We start from the raw sequence: 24,383 nt of genomic DNA, 5'->3' as shown, positions 1-24,383 counted from the left end.
AGCTGCTAAACTTGTAATAGTGAGTTGAGCATAGACCTAGTGAAGGAATTAATTATACCCACAGTGCACTTGGTTCTAGAATGTGCAGTTTCTAAATGAGACACATTGTAAAATGTATCTGGTACCATAAAGACACCTTTTGCTCCAGGGAGTGGAAGAGTGCATTTCCTGGAGAGGGAAACTGCATACGTATCAAGCCTATGTATAACTATATGTATATTGTTAAAGGATATTCAGGTTTACTGACAGTAGCATTGGAGACAGCACTGCCTGTTGACTTGATAGTGATTCAATGCCTCTTTGCAAATTTATGAGATGCCCGGGTATTGAACTTGCTGATTTATGACACCCATAACACTGAAACAGACACGAGAAACTAATGATGCCTCAGTGAGCCAATTTGTGAAGAAAAAGAGCAGCACTGCTCTGATAAACAAGTGCAACTTAACTGCACCTAGTTGGAACCCATGGCAGTGTTTATACTGCAGTGGAGCTACAGTCTTACTGGTAAAGCCATATAAAACAAGACATAAAAAATATGCATGATTATCTTCATGTTGCTCCTGACTAGTTTTTAATTTCATTTTTTTTTTTTTTTAAATATGCTTTACCATACGATTGTTTGCCTATGATTTACCATGCTTTCACTCAGCTTTGTCACACTTTGCTGTGCTTTTGCTATGGGAAGCTTTTATGAGGGTAGTTTTAAAGGTTGATATTGTTAAGGCAAAGAGTCTTTCCTCCTAACTTAAGTTTCAAAGCCATAAAATAGTTCAGAAAATATAAACAAGCTATTAAATTGACATTTGAAAATATTCTTTCCTGAAAATGTTCAGGGCTTTTGATAGTTCCTTTAACATCAGTCTAGGTTAAAGACGCTAGAGGAATACATCTGCCTCACTGCAGCAATGCTTGATCCAGGGTTTTTTTTCAACTACTTTCTTTGGGATTGATGGTACTAAAAGCTCTCCCAATACGATGTATGTTATAAGAATAAGGTAGGTGTGGACAAGGCAAAACAGAGAATAAATAATTTAGATATTAATGCCCTGCTGCTTTAATTTGTTAAAGCTTTGTGTGTTGTGAAACATTCTCAAAAGGGTGCTGCCTGTTAACCCTAAATATTTTGCAGGGCCTTTGCAACACTGCAGGCTGTCTGCGCCAATGACCTTGGTATTGACCTCGGACTCAATACGGCCTCATGAAACGTGTGAAACATCAGGAATTTCGGCAGCGCTGGACAGCATCCGATTGAAGTGTCTTATATCATTCACCTCGCACTCAGATTTGAGCCATTGCTCATCTGTAACTGTAACTAGGAAAAAACTTTTTTTTTATATTGAATATAGGTCAGGGCTTTCTTTTGCATAACACATGCATCTGTTACATGTGCACACATGCATATAGCTGTGTATGTATATGCTTTGAAGACAGCAGTAAATTATTAGACTGTATTCATAAACGTTTGGGGTCACAAACCCTGATTATAACTATTCTTCCATTTACAATAATCTAACATTGAGCAGTGCTAAACTGAACAAAGCCATTGAAAAAGACTCATAATCTATTCCTTAAACACTGTTTTAACTAGACATGGCTAACAAAGAAAGGTATAGCTGTTAACAACAATATCCATCTGCCACAAATTCTGGTGACTTACTGCTTGCCTCCTTTTTGACTGAAAAAAGGTCAAGACTTAAACAAGCCCAAGTCAAAGAAATGTAATTATATTTCATTTTAGAAAACAGACGCGCTTTTACAAATATGTGATAGAAAAAAAACAAAATGATTTTAAGCACAGCTTAAAATTGTAGTTAGTGACGTTCTTGCTGTAACTGTATGTCTCCCAGTACAGTCGGAGGAAAGCCACGGGTTTTAGTTCAGTTGAGCTTGATTATTTGTGACACTAGCTGCTGTGCCCCAGGCTAGAGCTAATTCAGGAGCTCATGTCACTACCAAGTCCCCAGTGTACCACATACGCCAACTCCCCTCCCATGTAGTACATAGTGCTGAGAGAGGGGGGCAGCAGCCTTTCCCAAGCCAAGGAAATGATCGGCATGGTTTAATACGTGTTGATACAAAAAGGTATTTGGGCACCTTTTCAGTAGGGGTAGCACTACCACTGTAGTCATCAGCTCAAAGTGCATACTAGCATTGAACTAGCAATGCCACTAACGTCAGCTCTTCCAGATGGAGAGAAGTGCTGTTGCAATCTGTTACAGGTAAAGGAAAAAAGACAGTTCTGACCAAACGTTTTGCACCACCCTATAAAATTCTGCTTCATAAAGTCGAACGAAACCTGCTGAACAATGTTACGTTAAGATATTGAATTACGGGGGACCTCTGAGTGGCGCATCCGGTAAAGGCACTACACGTGGAGTGCAGGATACGTCCTATAGCCTGGAAGTCACCATAGGGCGGCGCATAAGGGCCGTCTTGGGGGAGTCCAGAACTGCATTCTCCTCTGACGCTGTAGCTCTGAGGTGGCTGCAGTGTGAAAAAAAAGACTGCCGACTACCAACTGCCGTGTGCGCTTCCTCCTGTCGGCACACGCGGAAGGCTGAGACGAAGGCTGCAGCACGTTTGTCTTCGCCGCTCCCGAGTCAGCGCGGGGCGGTAGCAGTGACCTGAGCCTAAAAATAATTGGCTATTCTAAATTGGGAGAAAATGATTTAAAAAAATAAACAATTGATGACTACTAAATTTTTGTTAAAAAAAAAAATTAAAAAAAAGAAACCTATTGAATTACATACCGCTTTGTAGTTTTCCATATACTTCATGGAAAAACTGACAAAAACTGAAAAATGCGACATTTCTAAATCTAACATGAAATGCTACTATTATTGCTTCCAGCAGACTTTTGAGATATTATTTTGTAGTTTCTTATACTTTAAATATATCATTACGTTTGAGATTTATTTATTTTGTCAGTTTTAGTAGATATTCGATATATATATATATATATATATATATATATATATATATATATATATATATTATAGTTTTATGTTTTTATTTTTTTAATTATGTCTCAAGCTTAAAATTCTAGGTGACACAAAACTTTTGGCCATAGCTGTAGTTATCTAATTTAGTTGACTGTTGGGTAAATGACAACTATTCAATGGATGCTCTTTGTCTAAATAGATATTTCTGCCAAACAGAAACTCATTTACTTCACACCATCAAGAAAACTAGAGGCTCTGGTTAGATCTACCCGCCCCATTCCACAGAAAACGGAACAGACACTTTTGAAATGTATTTACACATCCCAGGGAATATGACAGGTAATTTCAGCAGCTATTCTCGAGCCCAGAGAGACAGATCTAACAACCGCTCAGGGGAAAAGACACGGGCTGGCGTGCAGGAACTAGCTAACAATGCTGGAAGCTATATTCATACAGGGTCGTTTGAGATTACAATCGACTGTGGAATACGCAAATAAGAACATTGGCCCTGACAGCTTTGACAATTTTATTTATCACAAGGTGAAGAAGTGCATTACTTTTGGATCCTATTTGACGGTAGGGTAGGCAAAATCTGAATTCATTCTGAAATGATAAGAATCGAAGAGTTGATTCAACAGAGCTGAGGCAGAAGGTGTTTCACTGAAATGTGGAACTGTTTTTTTTTTTTTTTTTTGTTTTTTTTTTTAAATGCACTGCAGACATCTGAAGGTAATGCATTAGATGCATGGCTAACAATGTTAAGATGTAATGAAACTACCATCCACCGCTATGACACAGGGAATAATGGCAAATTTAGAAATACTGAAAGAAGTTAATTGAGAAAGACTTTGTTATTGAAAGTCATCACTAAACAAGATAGACTTTTAGTCGAAATGTCTGTGATTTAATGTATTAAGACTTTAGTACTTCTGTATTTCTGAAATTAACCTATCTAGAAATACTGAAAGAAACTTAAAAATCCTCAAATTCTAAATGAATTCACGTAAGAATTAGCAGATTTCATGCCTTATGCATGTGATCAATTTTACAAAACAATGTGGAATGAATATGGCTGGTAATTAACAGGACTGATTTCATAACGAATGACTTCAGACTTCAGAGGATATTCAGGTGTTATTCCTACAGAATTCAGTCGGAACTCGTTATGAATTACCGGCCATTGTTTTGAAGTGTTACCAGAAGATCAACGACAAAAGTCTTTTACAATATTGATTCACATGCTTGACACGGACTCAACTTGATTTAATATCTTAATCCTCCCATTAAGAGAAATGTGTCAAGCCACTTAATTAATACCAAAATAAACGCATGTTAAATGTGCTTCTGGTATCACGCCTAACAGTTTTGGCAGTCTTTATTGCAGTAACCCATTCTGAACGGGCGAAATGAAAAAAAAAATCATCCCTCCGGTTTTTCTCTTTTGGTAGCAAATGGACCATATTTCCAAGTGCTGTTGTTTGGTAAAGCCCACATACTTTAACATCTCATTTGTTGCTAAAATGTACAGTAAAAGCAACATACAAATGCTTCCATTATATCATCATCCCTGGTGATCACCCACCACTGTCAGGGGATAATAAAAGTGTGTTTTTTTTAACAGTTTTCTGTACAGTGCTTGTAGTTAAACTGTATAACCTAGGTAAACAGAGGGTAATGGGTTAATCTTGCCTCAGGCTGTACCCTGAATGCTTGTGCCAAGAAAAAAAAAAAAATCCATATTCATTCATATTTGATTCAGCAAAGACCATATTATGATTTTTTAATGAGGCAAATTCCACCGCGTGAATATTTAATGAAGGGATGTCCATATGATATCAATGAAAGAAACCCTAATTGTTTTGAATTTCACTGTCTGTCTGCATGCATCAAAGGGGTTTCCTCTCTAGGGGGAAGGGGGCACAAACAGCGTTTCTCACCTTTCCTTGCATACTATGTTAGTTTATAAAATGCATTGTATTCACTCATGTTTGCACTAAGTTTTGCTGTGCCCCTTAAAGGGTTAACCCATTAAATGCCATTGTCCTCATTTGAGGCCAGGCTACTTTGTAATTTTTTGGATCATTTTTAACTGGCATCTACCCGTTATTTTAAAGTTCTCTTTAACTATATTGTTATGATAACTTACTCTAATGTTGTTAACTGCAAAAGTTAAGTCTAAATGCAATGTATCAAATTACATAAATACAGCTTGCGTTCAAAGAAAAATTGGCAATGCTTTACATTGTCTCCAATTGCTGTGTATTTGCATTGTAGTTACATAGCTAATACATGTGTAAGTATGCATAATTGCAATGTTATTATGCATAGCTACAATGTACTTAACATGCAAGTGAATAATTGTATCAGAAAAGGATTCGAGTTAAGGTTAGGGATAGTGTTAGGACTAGGGTTATATCATGCAAAAAGATGTATACATTAAGTACACTGTAACTATGCATAATAATGTTGTAATTGTGAAAGTACACACGTATTTACTAAGTAGCTATTATATAAATACACAGTAGTTAGAGACACTTAATGTAAAGTGTTACCGAAAAATGTATTTTGGTACTTAATGGGTTAAACTTTAAGATCAACAGAAACCATTTCATAAAAACCATGGTTACCCGAAAAGTTTTACAAACAATACCCTAAATAATAATAATAATATAATAATAATAATAATAATAATAATAATAATAATAATTGTTTAAAGAACCAGTGATAATGGCTGGGTTTTCACTTCCCCCAATCAAGCTGTGTTGAAAATATTTGTTTCAGTAAAATAGCCTAGTTTAAAGGACCTGGAATAGGAAATATTATTTGTTTGAAATGTCACTTTTAATTGCCTTTAATTTTCTGAATCTTGCTTGACCTGGTCTTGGTTGACATGTTAGCTTTAGGGTTCGAGAACAGCTCAAAGCAACTCAGTTGATTTGGAGTAAATTGTCAGACTTTGCCATTACAGTACAGATGAAAATAGGGCCTTATTGCACATAATTGTTAAGACAATGAATTCTAAAGCTTTTGTAAGCATTCATTAAAGCCGACATCTCTCTGTGCAATTCTCAGATATATCTCAGTTCAAATATTTTGTATACAATAAAATGAAACAGATTAAACATGGACTTAAATTCATTGAGGAATGAATTTACACTACTGGGTTGCTTTACAGAGGCCAGATTCATGTTGAAAAATTATTGTACATTATTTTTCTAACACAATATATCGGTTTAAAAAAAATAAATGATATGGGATAGATTGCATTTCTTGACCATTTCATCATCACAAACATGTGCCAATAACAGTTGTTAAGGAGCTTTATTTCTCTCTCTCTCTCTCTCTCTCTCTCTCTCTCTCTCTCTCTCTCTCTCTCTCTCTCTCTCTCTCTCTCTCTCTCTCTCTCTCTCTCTCTCTCTCTATATATATATATATATATATATATATATATTATATATATATATATATATATGTCATTTGTTTCAGAATTACATTTGTAGGAAGCATGGTCTAGTTTAGAGAGGGCACCATCGATGAATGAGTCTGAGGTTTCTCAAAGGAAGGAACAATTCAATCCAGCGACACTCAGTTAGACCTTTCAATGATACAGGACACAGCGTGGCTATAAGTATTAACACCATATCATCGGTTACCAGTTCACTTAACTGATTTCATTAACTTTATGTGACAATGCATATTTTGTATTACTTCCGTGCTCCAGATTTAACAGTACTGTATTAAACAGCACGTAGTTTCACATGTCCATTGTTCATTATTTATTTATTTTTTGACTGGTTCTGTTGATTCACTATTGAGTTATTACTGAGCAGTGATCATTTTGTTCTCTGTATCTGTCTTTCCATGTCTGTACATTTCTTGAGAAAGTTATAACTGCTTCGGACTGAACAGTCTTCCCTTCCCTTCAAATCGTGAGACAAAATTTCACCTTGGCTGGTCCTACCTAAAACAGAGAACAAATGCCCCACCCAGTCATTCAGAGTTGTTAGTAAATGAATCATATTTAGGGTACCACTGAACTTGTGAGACAGACTGCTCATTAAAATGCTTAGCATATTTTTAAACCATTACCAATTTGGGGATACCAAGACATTTAGTGAGCAAGAAGCCTGAGTGAAGCCATCCAGCAACAAACTCCCCATCTCCAGTTGTAACTGCTTTCCTTTAAAAAGGAGTATTCTACTGTGTTTTTAATTAAAATCCTGAGCAGATTTTTAAAGCGTAGAACAGGTTATCTATTCAGGGATGGCAAGATATTTAATAAGTAAAGAGTCTGAGTGAGGAAAAAATTAGCAATCCCCAATCCTACTTAGTCTTCTACTGTACGTATTGCACTACAGTAAATCAGATCACATCAAACTTCTGAACAACTGTGTTATGCCTTTACATTTCTGTAAGATGTCAGCTTAGCCAGTCCCTGAGTCTTCCTATCACAATGTTTAGCTCCCCTGGGAAGGTCAAACACTACACCTGTGACATGGGCTAAGAACACACTAACCCTTCACTATTAAAGGAAGACTTAAAATCTAAAAATCTCTCTCTCTCTCTCTCTCTCTCTCTCTCTCTCTCTCTCTCTCTCTCTCTCTCTCTCTCTCTCTCTCTCTCTCTCTCTCTCTCTCTCTCTCTCTCTCTATATATATATATATATATATATATATATATATATATATATATATATATATATATATATATATATTATATATATATACACTGGACCTCTGAGGAGTGTCGCCACATAGGATCGCTCTGGTTCTTTTTCCTTCCAAATCACAGCCAACACACAGAATTAAAATTTTAAGCACTGGCACGCACTTTTAATTATACAAAATAATTTGTGGATCGAGGAACCTCTCGTGATCAGAGCACTAAACTAAACATTCATGAGATTGTCGATTCGGCAAATGGCCGCCGTTTACCGGCTTGGTTTTTTTTTGTTTTGTTTTGTATTGTTTTTAAAGTTGAAAACAAACACAACGCAAAGGTTTCACACAGCATTTTACAGTTGAAAACACCCTCAACCAGGTACTCCACACAGCAGCAGCCCTGAAGGGACTGGCTGCTCTCTTTATATACCCCACACCTAGCTCTAATTCACAAAAATAGCCAGGTGCAGGTGATAATTAACTAATAAAACAATTAAATGAGGGCTTTACAGCACTTCTCAAAACTTTGAAAAAAGCATTATGCATTATAAAATAGATACACAGATAGGAAGCTTAACATGGTACAATTAAACATGCAGCGACTGAAGGGAATATACTGATATACAGGTACACAGATACGCTGTCTACATGTACATCTTTAATGCTCAACAGTGTGTCCTGCTTTCTGTCTTCCCATGATGCAAGACTTGTATTTATGGTGATAAAACTATGTCTATACTGCCTACAATGATGAGAGATAAGCTTAGAGTTCCTCCTTGCACACGCACTGTGGCTAGGATCATTTAAAGGTCTGCTAAGATTAGCATTTCGTTGTTGAATTTTTCTCTGCCCTCAGTCGACCATGGTATAAAACTAGGTTTTCTTACGCAGACATCAATCAAAAAAAACAGGTAATTATAATCTTTGCGACTCAGTGTTATTCTGTATCTGTCCACTCTACTGGCCCTTCAGGATCTGATTTATTATCCAGTCTGTAATCCCAGGGGAGTAGTAATCCCAATTACAGCAACAGCCCATTCACTGAGAAGGGCTAGAGGTCAGAGCTAAAGACTGGAAGCCTAGAGACCCAGGATCCAGCCACTGATCCACTCTCAGCGTGACACAGGGACGATCACACTTCAGTCGAGTGAAACGCAGCGGAGTGGAGTGGAGGCAGGGGAGGAGGGGGATCAAACAAACGAACGGTAAGGGGGTGTAGATGAAAGAGGGTATATATATATGGTTTGATAATTACGTATTTGATTAAGGGCCAGAATCTCCTTTCTGAAATTCAGCCAAGTTTCCAAAGAAACTTGGGACCAATGGAATTCATGCTTCTGGTTTTTTTTTTTTCGTTTTTTTTTTTTCGTTTTTTTATGTGAAGCTGAAAACAGTCAGTCTTGTTGCTGTAAGATCTTTGTGTTCCGTTCACGGTCACAATCTGACAGCAGATGGAGGACAGATTGCCGGGAGGTATTGATTCAGAGTTGAAGGTTATTATCAGATTTCTTTATCTGCTCATCCTGTAATTATGTGAAACCCTGGCAGCAAACAAAATGGCCCTGTTGTCAATGAAGTGCCAAGGCAAAGGCACATTTTCAGAAGGGAATAAAAAATAATGTAACCGTATAAAAGAACTCAGAACACCCATGGAACTGCGATAGTATATATATATATATATATATATATATATCTATATTATATATAGATAATATCTAATAGATCTTCTATGATAGATAGATAGATAGATAGATAGATAGATAGATAGATAGATAGATAGATAGATAGATAGATAGATAGATAGATAGATATGGAAAACCATATATAGAGAAAGCAAGAAGAGGATAAAGAATGTAAATATGTGAGTAATGAAGTATTCCAGGACACGGCTCTGGACAGTAATTCTTATCAGAACATTATTTTTTACCAGTGTTGTTTTTGCTATTCTTGCAATTGCTAAAGGTGCAGCATCATCTTGCAACGCAGATCACACATGACAGAGTGCAGCAGCGGGGGGGGGGGGGGGGGGGGGGTGAGGGCAAAGATAAGCATCGTGTGGGTGTGTCTTAACAGATTTTAATAAAGGTTCATTACTCCCCAAACTCATGCACGCACATTGATGATTCCGTCTGACATTAGCCTGAACTGAGGAGATGGGACAGCAGCGGTCGTTGACATGTTTATTAATACGTTATCTTTCTTGTTTTTGTTTAGTAAGACTTGTTTTTGTCTGCTCTCTCTCTCTCTCTCTCTCTCTCTCTCTCTCTCTCTCTCTCTCTCTCTCTCTCTCTCTCTCTCTCTCTCTCTGCTCAGAATAACAACTGGCGAGTCAGAACTTTGGCAACCCAATGTGTGCATGACATTAGCTGAAAGTGTACCTGTATATGTTTCAATACAGGAGCTGTGTTTTCCGCATTTCTTACCCTTGTCTATCGCTGTGCATATTGGGTTGACAGTGGTAAAGTAGTGGTGCTATACCTTTTTCATTTTCGCACAGTGTTGGCACTACTATTAGATTCTACAGTTCTTAGATATGTTTAGTATATCTTTGTGAAGGGAAAGTGTGTTTGAAAACAAACAGTGGAGGTACTTATACTAGGCCTTTGATGCCATGGTAACAGCACTCAGTTATTTCTACTTAAATCTATTAATGTGTTTCTGATGCCATTTACTACAGTTAATGAAGTAACTAACTACTGTTCCTTTCTATTTAAACCTTCAGGCATCAAGGCATTGAGTCTATTTATCAATTTATTTTCCTTTATTGTACATGTTTGTATTTCTTCTAAAACTGCTTTTTATAACAACACTTCTCGTCCTCTGTGTGTGTGCGTGTGTGTGTGTGTGTGTGTGTGTCTGTACAGCTAGGGTCAAATGTTTTGCATCACCCAATAAAATTAATTTTGCTTCACAAAGTCAGATGAAGCCTGATGAATAATGTTACATTAACATATTGAATTACATCCCGTTTTATAGTTTTCCATATAATTAACGAAAAACTGACAAAGATTGAAAGAATTTTGACATTTCAAAATCTAACATGAAATACTGCGCCACTACTATTATGGCTTCCAGTAGACTTGTATAGTTTCTTTGATTGCATGATGTGAAATAAAAGATCTAAATTATGCTTTGTCACCAAGACGGCTGTAGTGGGTGACGTCAGACCAGAAACAGGGACCAACACAGAACAGACAACAGACATGGAGTTTGGTGAAGCTGAGCGCTTCGTTGCACTCAGCGTTTAATAATTAACAGAGCAGAAAATAAAAGGTTTGAAAGACAAACAAAACACAGGACACGGCACTGGCAGCCAAAACAAAGAGACAAACAAAAACGGGAACTACACAGACAAACACGGTGAGCTGACTTTCTCCTCTCCACACCCGTTCTCCACTCACCGAACACAACCCTGAGTGAGTGAAAACATGCTTCTTTTATGCAACTGTACTGAGACTCGATTGCTAATCAATCAAGTGCACATGAATCAATCTAGTGAATTTCCCGTGCTCACATATTACATTTTACCTGCACGTGAAGTGCTGTGCAATCCTCGTGCCTAAATACAAATATACATTTTAAACCACTCGTGTTACACAGACCCATTTATATCCCGTGTACCAACTACAATACCCCAACATTAATACACTACATACAACATACAACACAAATAAATAGCACAGGGGCGGGGCACTTTGCCACATGCTTGTATGTTTTTTTATTTTTATTTTTTTTTTGGGGGGGGGGTTATGTCTCAATCATAAAACTCTAGGTAAAACAAAACTACACAGAAGTCTATTTGTGTCTGGTTGAGCTAGCTTTGAGCTCCAATATCAGACTGGCCCAAATTACCACAATGAAGCTGACATAGCATACAGTCTTGCACGGATTTGGGAATATTTCTCCAAGAGTACGACCCACAATTTGACTACAGGCATCCCCAGTATAACCCCTTCACCAGGGATATATATACATCCACAGAGGGGGTAAAATCTGCTACCTTTCCTACTTTAGCAACCAGTCAGGTAAAAGGAACCCAACAGTGTATATATACAAGCTGAAGACTGATGCAAACCTCCACCAGTATGTTGCTTTGTAGAGCGAAGCCAGCATTGCAAAATCAGAGAGAAACACGATCAAACAATTTCCAACTGAACAGGTCATGGCAAGACCTGCCGAATGCTCTGCTCCAGTGAACGCAGCCCTCTGCCTCGTACAGAACTGTGTTACAGAAAATCAACTTTCGCAGTGCATGGAAACTGCATTCTCCTCGCTCATGCAAACACCATATGGCGCCAGGCTCTGCACAGCCACAGATAATGAACACAAACACTTTGATTCGCTTTCCTACAAGCTGTGCACATGCTCTGGAATACTCAATTCTCAGGGTCCAGGTGGCGCCATTGGATCCATTAAGATCTTGACAACGTTCTGAGATCAATCAGTTACTGGGAACCAGAGGAGCATAGACGGGCCTCCTCTTATATTCTAATGCATTAGGCTAGTTTTTTCACCTCTGGAGGCCTGGGTTCACAGGAGCTAGCTGGCTCTGTGGGTTAAAGCAGTGGCAGCCATGCTATAATTTTTTTAAAAGTAAATACATTTTAATAAATAAATTATTTTGATGGAATGGTTTTTGTTTTTATTTTTTTTTTTTTATATTATTATTATTATTATTATTATTATTATTATTATTATTATATTATTATTATTATTATTATTATTATTATTTATTATTTTATTATTTTATTTATTATTATTTTTTATTTGTTTTCAGTGTTTCTATGGCAACATTCAATGTAAGGTTCAAGCTGCTTGCCATAGATATACGTAACATAGGCTAGATCAGACAACGTGCCTTTTTAGAAGAGACAGCGCCATCTATTGGCTATTTTGGATCAAGTTTCCTTTTGTATTGCTGGCAATATGCAGCTGTGCACTAGAGGGTGCTGGTGCTTATTGATATAAAGACTCTATTATATTATTGTTAATCTAGCCTATATTACATACATCTAGGTTGCTGGACTTGGAACAGAAGAGCAGTAGTTGAACTCCTTGTCAAAGCACCTTAACACAGACGTATCAAAAACATTTAAAAACACAATATTTAAAAAAAAAAAAAGTATCTTATAGTAATTTGTCCTTTTAGTCATGAGTCATGACTGATCGTGATTTCATTGATATTCATGAGTAATCCTTCAACATATTGTATTGGCAGACCAACACAGCAATCACAATGAAATGTGCTGGAAGGGCTGTATTATTTAAAAACACACGCACACACACACACACACACACACACACGTTAATCAATATGTGAAGCACGGGCAAGCATCCCTGGCATTAGAAATATAATTGTATTGATCTCATCAATAGTGCCTTGGAAAATCAAAGCCGTTTTGAGCAGATTGAAAGTCCTCTTCAATCTGATGTAATCTCGCATAGAGATGGATTTGTTTAAAAACGTTTTACCGGGGAAAACATCCATTCAAGGTGAATCATGTTTTGTTACAGGGAAAGAGTCCTTAGTAGATTACATGGGGCACTGAATTACGCAATGGATGATGCTACCCTTATGCAATTAGAAACGAAAGATTAATATAAACAATTTCAATTCTAAAATACATAAGTACATGAATACATTAAAAAAAAACATTCCATCTATAGATACTAGATTATAGGGTGGAGATCTATATATATATATATATATTATATAATATGAAGGCATATGAAAGAAAAGCTTTTTTAAAAATACACACAAAAAGTTAGAAGATTAAACAATTAAAAAATCTTTTATTTTTTTAGAAAATATAAAGTTGACTTTTATAATCTTTTAAACTTTTGTGTACATTTTTTAAAAACCTTTTCTTTCATATAATATATATATATTATATATATATATAGATATATATATAATATATTATATATCTATATACAACACACATGTGTGGACACACACACCTGTATTATTTTTTAAAAATTTGTAGCTGTCGTACTAAGTTGTATAGATAGACTCGTGTGAAAGCTTTCAGAGAGTGAAAGAACACTTTCTTGGTGAAACTCACTTTGAGGGTGTATATAAATGACCCCCACACACACACACACCACACACACACACACACACACACAAACACTATATATATATATATATATATATATATATATATATATATATATATATATATATATATATATATATATTTACTATTAGTGTCCCTCAAATACTCATCAATCATGGTTCATTATACTGAGCATTGCAGCCAAAAGCAATCCCTGCTTAATGTGAATGGTATTGTGGCGCATGAAAAAAAAAAAAAAAAAAAAATTCAAGCATCCTACTATGTGGATTGTGTGTGTGTGTGTTTTTACAGGAAATACAGTATTGTTGCAGTCCTGTGCTGGATCTCTACCACATGTTTATTTATGTTTCACTGTAACGTCGTTTTAAACAGAACGTATTACTTCTATCAGCCGTGTATCACTGTCTGCAGCCGCAAAGCAGGCTGCATGCAATTAGCACCGCTGGTAACTGAATCGTAATTGTTTAATTAGATACATTATTTAATGTCGAATCGATGATAGTCGATCCAAGGCGATCACGCAGATGTAGGAAAGCATGATTATATCAACGGCTACTTCTCTGAGTCCTAGCAAAAGACGTGCAAATGTGTTTGCATATCTATATGAATGTATGTGTGTTTAATGCAGACAGCTCACACACACACAACAACGACAACAACAACAACAACAAAACAAGACGATGCATTACCAGCTACTGTATAACCGTGTTGACACTGAGTGGACCAATGCAATTTAAATAATAATGCTGCCCGGAGATTTCACAGACAGCACGCTGCTTTGAAGCGACATCACAACTGTCACCGTGTCAGTCAAAAGCAGGAGAAGCGAGTCATCTAGTATATTGCCAATTCGGTAATAATAATTAAACAGCTACAACACCAAAACAACGACTGTATTTGTATTTGACAGATGCGCACTGCAAGCGAGTTGAAGGATTGAAATACACAAGTATGAAGAAAGGTATCATCACACAGAAGCAGCGACTCAATGCACCAGGCAATTCAAGCACACGGCAATTCAAGTTAACCCTACCAACCGCCTCTTACAATACAGTATTAGTATTCATCCCAAGCAACGCTATGCTAGGTTACAGCAGCTATAGTGTAACTATATAGAATACAAGAATTGAAGGACTTACCTTTTATAAAAACAGTCAGCACCATTCCTAAAAGAGCGTTTCGAAGCGTGGGGTTGTTCATTTTGTTTAACTTGCTTTTCTTTTTTTTTAAATTTGTCATATATTATGTGTTTATACGTATTATTTTTTATGACTGCCGCTGTGACTGCCGCGACAGGATGATTATAATATTACTAGATAATTAAATAATAATAATAATAATAATAATAATAATAATAATAATAATAATAATAAACTTAGACAACCTATTGTCTGTAGAAAATTAAATGATAAGCTATGTTTGTTTGATTGTTTTTTCCTCCCCTAAATCAGAAGTAAGGAAATAGTTATACACACACCCCCGACCAAAAAGAAAAAAGAAAAAAAAAAACAAACAAAAAACCGTTATGTGACTTATCTTTGGTAAACTATATAATGTGTTAACAGAATAGCATACGTCCGAAGATTAGGATCCCACGTAAAAAATGAAGTTTTTTTTTTCTGATGCAATAAGCGTATAATACAACACTGTGTAGACAGAAGACTCTGCTGTAGTCAAAATATTTTTTTTAGCATTCAGCCCGTTTCCAGCACCGCACTAGCATCGTGTACCACAGCAAAAGAAAACGAAGCAATGTATTAGGCTTTCTGATTGACAGCGTAAGGGAGGCGGGCTGGCCAATGCGCAGCCAGAAAGAGGTGGGCGGGATTCCGAGTGGTTTAAAAATGTTCCAAAGGGGATGAGCCGAGGAAGTAGATAAACCAATAGAGAGACCAGGTGGGTAAGTCAGAGGAGAGAATGCTGTTGCTTGACTCGGTTTGATTTATTGCTTGGAGAGCGTTGCTGCAGTGCTTGAGATAGTCTGAAGGGATTCTGGCGATAGGCAAACACGGTAGAGAGGGGTTTTATAGAAAAAGGAGGGGGTCTTGAATTATAACAGAGCAAAGCCTGGGCTTCAGATTTTCTATACCAATGCCCAACTGCTGCAAGTCATATATATATATAATATATATATATATATATATATATATATATATATATATATATATATATATACTTATATCGATATATATATATAGATAGATAGATAGATAGATATTCAAACCATCAATACTTGTCTTTATTTTGCACATCACTGCATTTCTATAGGTAAAGGGACTGCCGTTGAATGGAATGGTTTAAGACAGGGATGTCAAACTCACCTCCTGGAGGGCCGCAGTGTCTCTGGCTTTCGTTCCACCCGTGCTCTCAATTAATTAATTGGTCTAATTATTTAATTAACTGGACACATTTAACGCTTCTCTTAAAGCCTCAAAATGTTTCATAGGTAGTGTACCTTTAATTCAAGTGAATTTTTAAAACCGTCAACTGTAAGAGACCTTGAAAAATATTAAATATGTCCAATTGAACAAATAATTAGACCAATTATGTTCATTGAGAGCTTAAGTTGGAATGAAAACCAGAAGACTCTGCGGCCCTCAAGGACTGGAGTTTGACACCCCTGCTTTAAGAGATGGAAAAAACGTGCACAGGGAAGGGCAGCAGCAGGGCTGGTAGGTGACGTAATCACAAACAGAGGCATAAGCCTGATATACGCTCCTTGCAAAGGAGCCGGCTCTTTTGTACAGCGGTATCGGCGCTATGCTTCAGTGCGAGAGGTCGCCGGTTCGCGCCCGGTCTTAGCTTGTGTGTGAATTGCTTTGCTCTGTAGGATGCGCCCGCCTGCGGGAATCGAGAACGCTACACAAGTACGTTGTTTGTTTTTTTTTTTTTTAGCTTCCCAATATGATTCTTTTGATTTCAAAGTGGAGTATTCCATTTTAAATAACGAATTTGAAGAAGAAGAAGAAAAAAAAAAGCTAGAAGTGACACTCTTTGGTAGCAAGCAAGTACAGTCAAAATGCAAATAAACTGATGTTGTGCTTAAACGTGACACACATGTCTTTATACAGTCTGCTAAAACCTAATCTCCTTTTTTTTTTTTTTACAATATAACACCTTACTATTCCATGATCAATTTAGTTTTTAACCTAACCAAAGGGCAAACTCGACAGACTGCTTTAGAATTATATAATCTCCTAATCACACCCCTAGACACTTTTGTATGTAACATGCTGTGTACCTTTTTAACTGGGTCTAAATATTGACCTTATTACAAAATGGGACCTGCAAAAATGTTGCTAAGAAATAAGACAAGAGATTTGAAATCCTTGAATTGTACCTACTTAACCTCTTCGCGTTGGCAGGTGTGCATGGTTTAAGGTTGTGGTTCACAGTCTTAAAATTACAACATTAAAGGCTTTCATACATCGGCCACGATGCGACAAGCGTATGTGTAGCACCACATAAATTGTGTATTTTTGATATGAGCCGTTCACACTGCCTGCGACACGTCGGGGCGGCACTGAAGAGATGCAAAAAAAATAGGATAGGGGTCTATTTTGCCACTGTGTCGCGCATCAGCAGGGGAACTGGTCAATGAGGAACAGCTTCCCTTGCGCGCCTTCAGTTAACAATGACAGAAGAAAAAATCATTCTTGCAGAATCATAATACCCAGAGCTGTTCAATAAAGGACACACACATCATAAAGATACGGCAATGAGGGAAGTGGATATAGCTGGTGTGTATGATTTGTTTACCTTTTGTAAAATAAAGTATTCTGAAAATCTATTATCATGTATTCTACATTTCTATTAGCTGTATAAGAGGACTATCATATGTGTGATTTCTTCCAGCTGAAGATGCAATCAGGCAAGAGTCGGTTATCACCTGACTCGCGCCTGTCGCCACTGAACCGTAGTGTTCATTTTATGGCACGACAAATCGCATGGTGTCCCTTAGTTCTGTTACTGCCATTATCAACAATTATCAATAAAGTATAATTAAGATTGAAGCATAACCATACTGCATTTATTTGATTCCACAGAAGCACAAAAGTACATGTTGTGCACTAGCAGATTTGAAGGTAAAGCCTGAGGTTACCTATTTCTGCTGGGAGAGGTCGTTGTGCTACATTGGAAGGGAAGTTGTTTTGAATTGCAGGAGATGCAGACGTTGATTGTTTTCCTGAACCTGCCTCTTCGAATTACTCTGCCACAGATAACTCACAATCAGGCTTCTCTGTTGAAAAGGTCAGTAGATGCACTAAGTCTAAGAAACTATACTGTCGCTTCCTCATCCCTTCTGCGGCAAAAGAAAACCAATTAACCTCGCACAAGAACCCAGTAAGCATGCTTAATCGTCCCTGCAGTATTGCTCCAAGCGTGTTTTTGAATAACATAGACTCAGACTCAAAAGATATGTGGTAAAACTTTACATTAAGTTTCTCTAATTACTGTGTGTTTGCATAGTAGTTATTTACACATAATTACAATGTTATTATCCATAGTTACAATGTACTTAATGAATTTTAGCTAACTCTGAAACTAACCCTAACCCTAACCCTAACCCTTACCCTAGCATCTCAACTAGAATGGAAATGTTGAAGGCAATGGACCCAATTGACATAGCTGGGTTCATTATTGTCTTATTTTCAGCCTCATCTTAAAAAGTATTAGAAATGTTTTTTTTTAAAAAAATAGTGTTTAATTGGTGTTAATATGATCAGATCTTACTCTGCCTTGGTAATGAGTAATTGCTGCATGTTTCAATAGAGTTGTTCTTGTGTCTTTAAGACCAATACCGGTGGCTTACAGATAACCTAAGAATAGCTGTTGGGTTTATCTGTCTTTAAACCTCTCATGTGTCTAAATCTCCAACAGTTATTTTTATAGCATGTCAAGGAACTGCAACGCAAATGCATTCTATTGCTATGGACACTGTGTATTATTTTAAACAAATTTACCTAAAAACGAAATATTTTAAGATGGAGTTAAACGTTCTACTTACTGTACATAAGGGCTTTACAGAACATTGGGTTTTAAAGCATATGCACTTCTCAACACCAAACTTAGCGTTCAAAGAGATGAGCTTCATACTGACCGTGCTGCCTTTAAAAAAAAAAACATTTAGTACCTTCAAATGAGACAGGGTAGCTGTAATATCATTTGGATATTTTATTGATGGAACATTGTGACAGAAATGCAATGATTCTTGGTAGTAAATCTCCCTCCCGACCTGTGAGGGCGCTAAGCAGCAAGAGCAGGGTTCCCTGGACAGGCTGGCCTGACAGTTCTTTCCCAGGGTTCAAGAGAAGTCGGCCAGCTGGAAAGGGGGTTGGGACTCTCTTGTCTGTTTAAGCATGCACTGCATCCTGCACCGGTATCCATTTAACCACTGCCACAAACATGCAAACTTTTGTGGCATAAACAGCATGTCATAAAGAAGCAATGCAGTTTGTTATTGGTGCATCAGCCCATGACATAAATACAGTTATGTTATGATTTTTCATGGCATATCCTCAGCTTATCATACTGTAACGGTACATTTTCAAAGCACACTAAAACCAGAGGGTTAAGTAAAGTTGACATTCGTGTTAATTTTAGGGCACCACAACATTGAATTACCACCTGACACTAAGGGCAAAGCAAACACTTCATAAAAAATCAAAACAGACACAAGACAAACTAACACTCTGTACAATGGGCCCAGTGTTGACATTAAAATATGTACAGTCAGCATCTATTTGTAGATTTGGCTTGACAGCAATTTAATAGGAAGTATTTGTAATAATGGGAAATAATGCAGTTGTAGTAAAAGCCAATGCTATTAAATTGTGTGAGTTTTAGTAGGTTTCATATTGCTTAATTGTGGGGACATTTATTTAAAACACTAAAACTAAAGTCACTATAATGTAGGCCTTGCTATGTAAGCTGAGATTGCGTAAGATTTTTTATTTTTTTCTCTCTGTGAGAATGGAGACGGGTTTTATCTCTAGCAGGTTTGTAGTGTATTTTTTATTGAAGTATGTATGACATATCTCAAAACATAGGGTGTAACATAGTACGAAACTAAGCAATTGAGGTGAATTGTACTGCTCTGTCAACGCAGACAACTATACCTTCTGTGCTTGTAGCCTTTTGTCAGTTGCTCAGGATCCTGTTCTTGAGAGAAACTGACAAAGAGGATTAAAAAAAAACATGTTAGTCCCCATTGAATTTCTTGTGTGGCAGGTCTTCTTTATTCAAGGTTGTGATTTATATTTCTATAAAGGATTCTCACCACCTTATGAGGTTCACCTTCCTGTGTTTGAGAATGACATCTACACTGCTGTGTCTAATAATTGTTTACAAGAAACAAACAAACAGTGAGGCCATGGAAGCTAGTCTTTCAGTATTTACAGACCCTGTGGTCTCTATGTATTATTGAATGGACTGGGTGAAAAGGACCACTCTATTTGCTCATCAGGATTCTAAGCAATGCTGTCTGACATTTTGACATCAGTGCAATAATTGTGTTTAACCAGCCTATGACAAACAGCCTCATGTTTTATTGTCCAGAAATGTGAAATACCATGAAATGAAAAGAAACACAAATAAATTAAACTATTTAATTTTTTTTTTTTTAAATTTTAAAACAAAAGTCTGAACAAAGTATATACCAGCAACGATTGTTAGCATAGACATGGTCCAAGAAAGTAGAAGCGGTAATACTTTACACAGTGTCTCTAATTACTGTGTATTTACAGAATTTACAGAATATAGGGTCACCCTTCTCCCAAGCTAGACCACAGGGTAAGACAGTAGTGTGGTAGTTAATACCACCAACCAAATGTCAGTGCTCTCCCTGTGACTAAATAATACAGTCTCATAATTATCTGCCTCAATAAAGCTGTCTCATAATTATCTTACCCTAGCTTTCTGATAAGGCTATTAGTATGGAAATTGTATGTAGATATGCCTCCTCTTTATTCGCAAAGCAGAGCCCTGAAGTTCAGCTGCTAATTCGCGTATCCTAGTCTCCACCACCACCCCTTCCTTTTATTGTAATCTCCGCAGCAGTGGCGCTTCGCAGCGTCTATGCCCAGGCGTTCTGTAAAGCTCTCTCCCTCTGTGAATATGTCTTCTGAGAGATAAAGCTTCTCCACTGGATCAAACAGCAACCGTGCCTCCCTGCAAATGCATTAGTTTATTTCCCTTACATCGTGCCAGCATCGTGATCAAAAGCGAAGCTTCAAAAGACACACGTCAGCAGTGTTTAAGCCGTCTGGGTACTGACAGGTCTTTGGTGTCTTTCGACAGAATTTCGCAAACAGTGTCGCTCGGGTAAATTGTGCCACCGTGCAAATCATTGGGACGATTTCGCTCCAAGCTCCAACTTGTCATGCAGTAGTTTTATTTCACAGTCAAACTAGATTGGACATCACTGCTCAAGATTGTTGTTTTGCCTTTTGCAATTTGTCTTTGGACCAGTGGCTCTCTATGTGACATCATAAGTGTGATTAAGACGGGGGCGACGTGGGGAACATGCCCCCCTCACTTTTTCAATGGCTTGGAAATGTCCCCCTCACATTGGAGCAGTGCTACAACTTGTATTTCTCAATCAATTATTTGCGTAATCACCAGTCAGTATGGCAGTCTCCACTAGGATCTGAAAGTAGCAGAACGCCACTACAATATTGATTTTATTTGCATACTAAACTTTGAGTAACACATATAATGGTTCATTTCTCCGGTTTATCAGAATGCTTTGCCTTTTCTACATGTCTGTGTGCGTCAGTGGCTTCGTTTGTGTTTGTGTCCACAGTCATAGACGATGCACTGTTGCTGTCGTCTTCTTCAGCATTTTTAGCCTTCTTAACGAACAGGAGTTGAGCTTGGGGACTTCTATGCTGTTGGCATGTTCTTACAAATGCAGAAAGCCTATTTGCTTCTGTCTTTTTACCTGTGTAAGTTTCCCCTCCTAGTCTTTGCCGCCAAGGTTTCCCTGCTTGTTAGCTGGTGAGCCTAGAAAGATGAGTGAAGCAGGCTTCAGACTACATATACCTTTATCCCTCATTATAGCAAAACCCACAGTTTTTCTTCTTCATTCATTAAACTTACTCCTAGATACCAGGCCTCCGGTTTGGACATATCCAGTAAAAGAAAAGAAAAGAAAAAATATATCATTAAAAAACATGCTTTTTAAAAAAAACCCTGCTTTGATCTCGGTTTCAACGCTGCAGGGGAGAATTTCTCTTTCCGAAGGTGGCTTTTTATGAATCTTTTATCAATCGATTCTAAATGATTAAAGACTTGGGAGAGAAAGAGACTTCAATTTGGAAAGCAGTGTGTGTGTTTGGGTGTGTGCAGAGGGGGTTGAAGAGTGATATTTGATGGTACTGATTCAGTCTTTGAAAACAAATATATTGGAAGATTATTTTACACTGTGTTACACTGTAATGTGTGACATTAAGCCTTTATGAGATATGTAGAGACTTCTTCTTTTTAATATTTATTGGTAACAGTGCTTACATGGTTGTTACCTAGTAAATACATGTATACTTACACATAAATACATTGTTGTTGTGCATAGTTGCAATGTACTTAACATGTAAATCTGTTTGCATGATATATGTAAGTACACAATTGTATCAGAAAAGGGTTAGGTTTAGGGTTAGGGTTAGGGGTAGGGGTAGGGTTAGGGTTAGGGGGTTTAGAGTTAGTTTCAGTGTTAGGGTTAGGGTTATGTCATGCAAAAAAAAATGTACACATGTACATTGTAACTATTCATAATAACATGCTATATAGAATATCATATAGCATTCTAACAAGGTTAAAACTGCTATTCGCATAACTGTAACCACGTGTCTAAGTAACCTTTACTGTGTAAAATCTATAATCTTCTATGCAGTATATAGTTAAGTGAAGTGAACAGTATACTTAGTTTTGCTGTGACCTCCTGTCCCTCTTATTCTATACAAGCCAGTTGATATAGTCTGATACAAAGAAATTTCAGATGGCTGTGTCTAATCAATAGCAGGTTACCCTCCACATATATTAAGAATGGATTAAATATGGAGGCGTTAAGTTTTAGATAGCAAATAGCTGGATATGAATCCTTAAAAAAAACTATAAATCTCAAGTTCAACTATGAACAATGAAAACAAAAAGATTAAATCTGGCTTACTTTTCTGGCTCAGATCCGAACACGTGGTTTTCTGCAAGCTTCTTCCAGACTGTACTCTGTAGTTTTTGTGGTAATGAGGATTTTTTTTTAATGTTTCTAGCCTGAAGTCAGCTTTTTAGGATCGGAAGATAGCATGCACGTAGCAGGTAAGTAAACTGCACTATCCTTCAGTTATTAATATCCCAAGAGATTCAAACTTTTTCGTATCTACGTGGGGAAGAACAGAGTTCCTCAACGACTGCTCCATGGATAGGCATCAGCTTGCGGGAGCACTGGGATTTTTTTTAATTTAAAATTTGATTTATTTTAGGCCAGGTTTTCTCCTCAATTACTGGTATGTTTCCTCAACACAGCAATTACCTACACAGTTCAGGAGAACCTACTGTATATGTGTACTTACACATAATTACAATGTTATTGTGCACAGTTGCAATATACTTAATGCTTAAATTGTTTTTGAATGATATATCCCTAACCCTAACCCTAACTCTAAGCCTAACCCCACTAACCTTAACTCTAACCCTAATTCTTTTCTGACACAATTATGCACTTACATGTATAAAAGATTTTCTTGCTAAGTGCATTGTAAATATGCATAATAGCATGTATTTACTAAGTAACCACTATGTAAATACACAGTAATTAGAGACACTTAATATAAAGTGTTACCTAAAAAAAAAAAAAACATTGTGATAGTCCTTTTTTACAAGTGGTTTCAGGAAGACAAAAATGCAGTACTTGGTTTTAAAATAGTTGAGAAACACTACAGCTATGGCAAAAGTTTTGCATCACCTGGAATTTTAGGATTGAGACATAATTAATTCATTTAAAAAAAAACAACTATATGAACATATTTTAGGTTTTGTATTTAACTAACACCTTTATGTCACCTCGTTTTTACCACCTTTCTCCACATTGCAGCAGGTGTGTGCTTATGGCTGCCAGATTTTGTTAATAGTGCTGAAGACCCCCGTGAGCAAGACCAATGGACCAGCTTACTGCGACATTTACATTCATGCATTGTGAAAAAAAATACTGTTACTTGAAAAAAATAAACATTGAATGGTTGTATTAGTACATACTCTACAGATATACGGTAGCATACAGCTGTGGTCAAAAGTTTTAGGATTGAGACATTGTTTAAAACATATATATATATATATATATATATATATATATATATATATATATATATATATATATATATATATATATATACTACATGTAATTTAGATCTTCTATTTTGTAATCAAAGAATCTACAAAATGATATTGCAAATGTCTATCAGAAGCAATAATAGCAGCACACAGGTTCAATTTCAGAATGTCACATTTTTCAGTTGCTGTCAGTTTTTCGTTAAGTATGTGGAAACTACAAAGCGGTGATTCAAAACGTAACGTGATTCAGCAGGCTTCATTCGACTTCATGAAGCAAAATCAATTTAATTCTATAGGTGATGCGGCAAAACTTTTGGCCGAGGTTGCACAGTGCTCTACACAATTAGCAGCCCTTTTAAGTTAGTGATTAAATG

At 36.8% G+C, this 24,383-nt stretch overlaps 1 protein-coding gene across 1 annotated transcript in view; it reads right to left on the bottom strand.

Moving 5' to 3' along the window:
* The window catches only part of iglon5 (IgLON family member 5), a 62,991-nt gene extending 48,029 nt beyond the window's left edge, over window positions 1-14,962 (bottom strand). Inside the window, exon 1 of the mRNA XM_041225886.1 lies at window positions 14,826-14,962. Within this exon, the coding sequence (XP_041081820.1) occupies window positions 14,826-14,925 (100 nt within the window). The 5' untranslated portion in view covers window positions 14,926-14,962. The remainder of the gene's footprint in view (window positions 1-14,825) is intronic.
* Between the last annotated feature and the right edge of the window lie 9,421 nt (window positions 14,963-24,383).

Source organism: Polyodon spathula, chromosome 24 (genome assembly GCF_017654505.1).
Source record: "Polyodon spathula isolate WHYD16114869_AA chromosome 24, ASM1765450v1, whole genome shotgun sequence".
Taxonomy (NCBI): Eukaryota; Metazoa; Chordata; class Actinopteri; order Acipenseriformes; family Polyodontidae; genus Polyodon; species Polyodon spathula.
The sequence above is the reverse complement of the archived record's forward strand: the minus strand, read 5'-3'. Positions and strand labels throughout refer to the sequence as shown.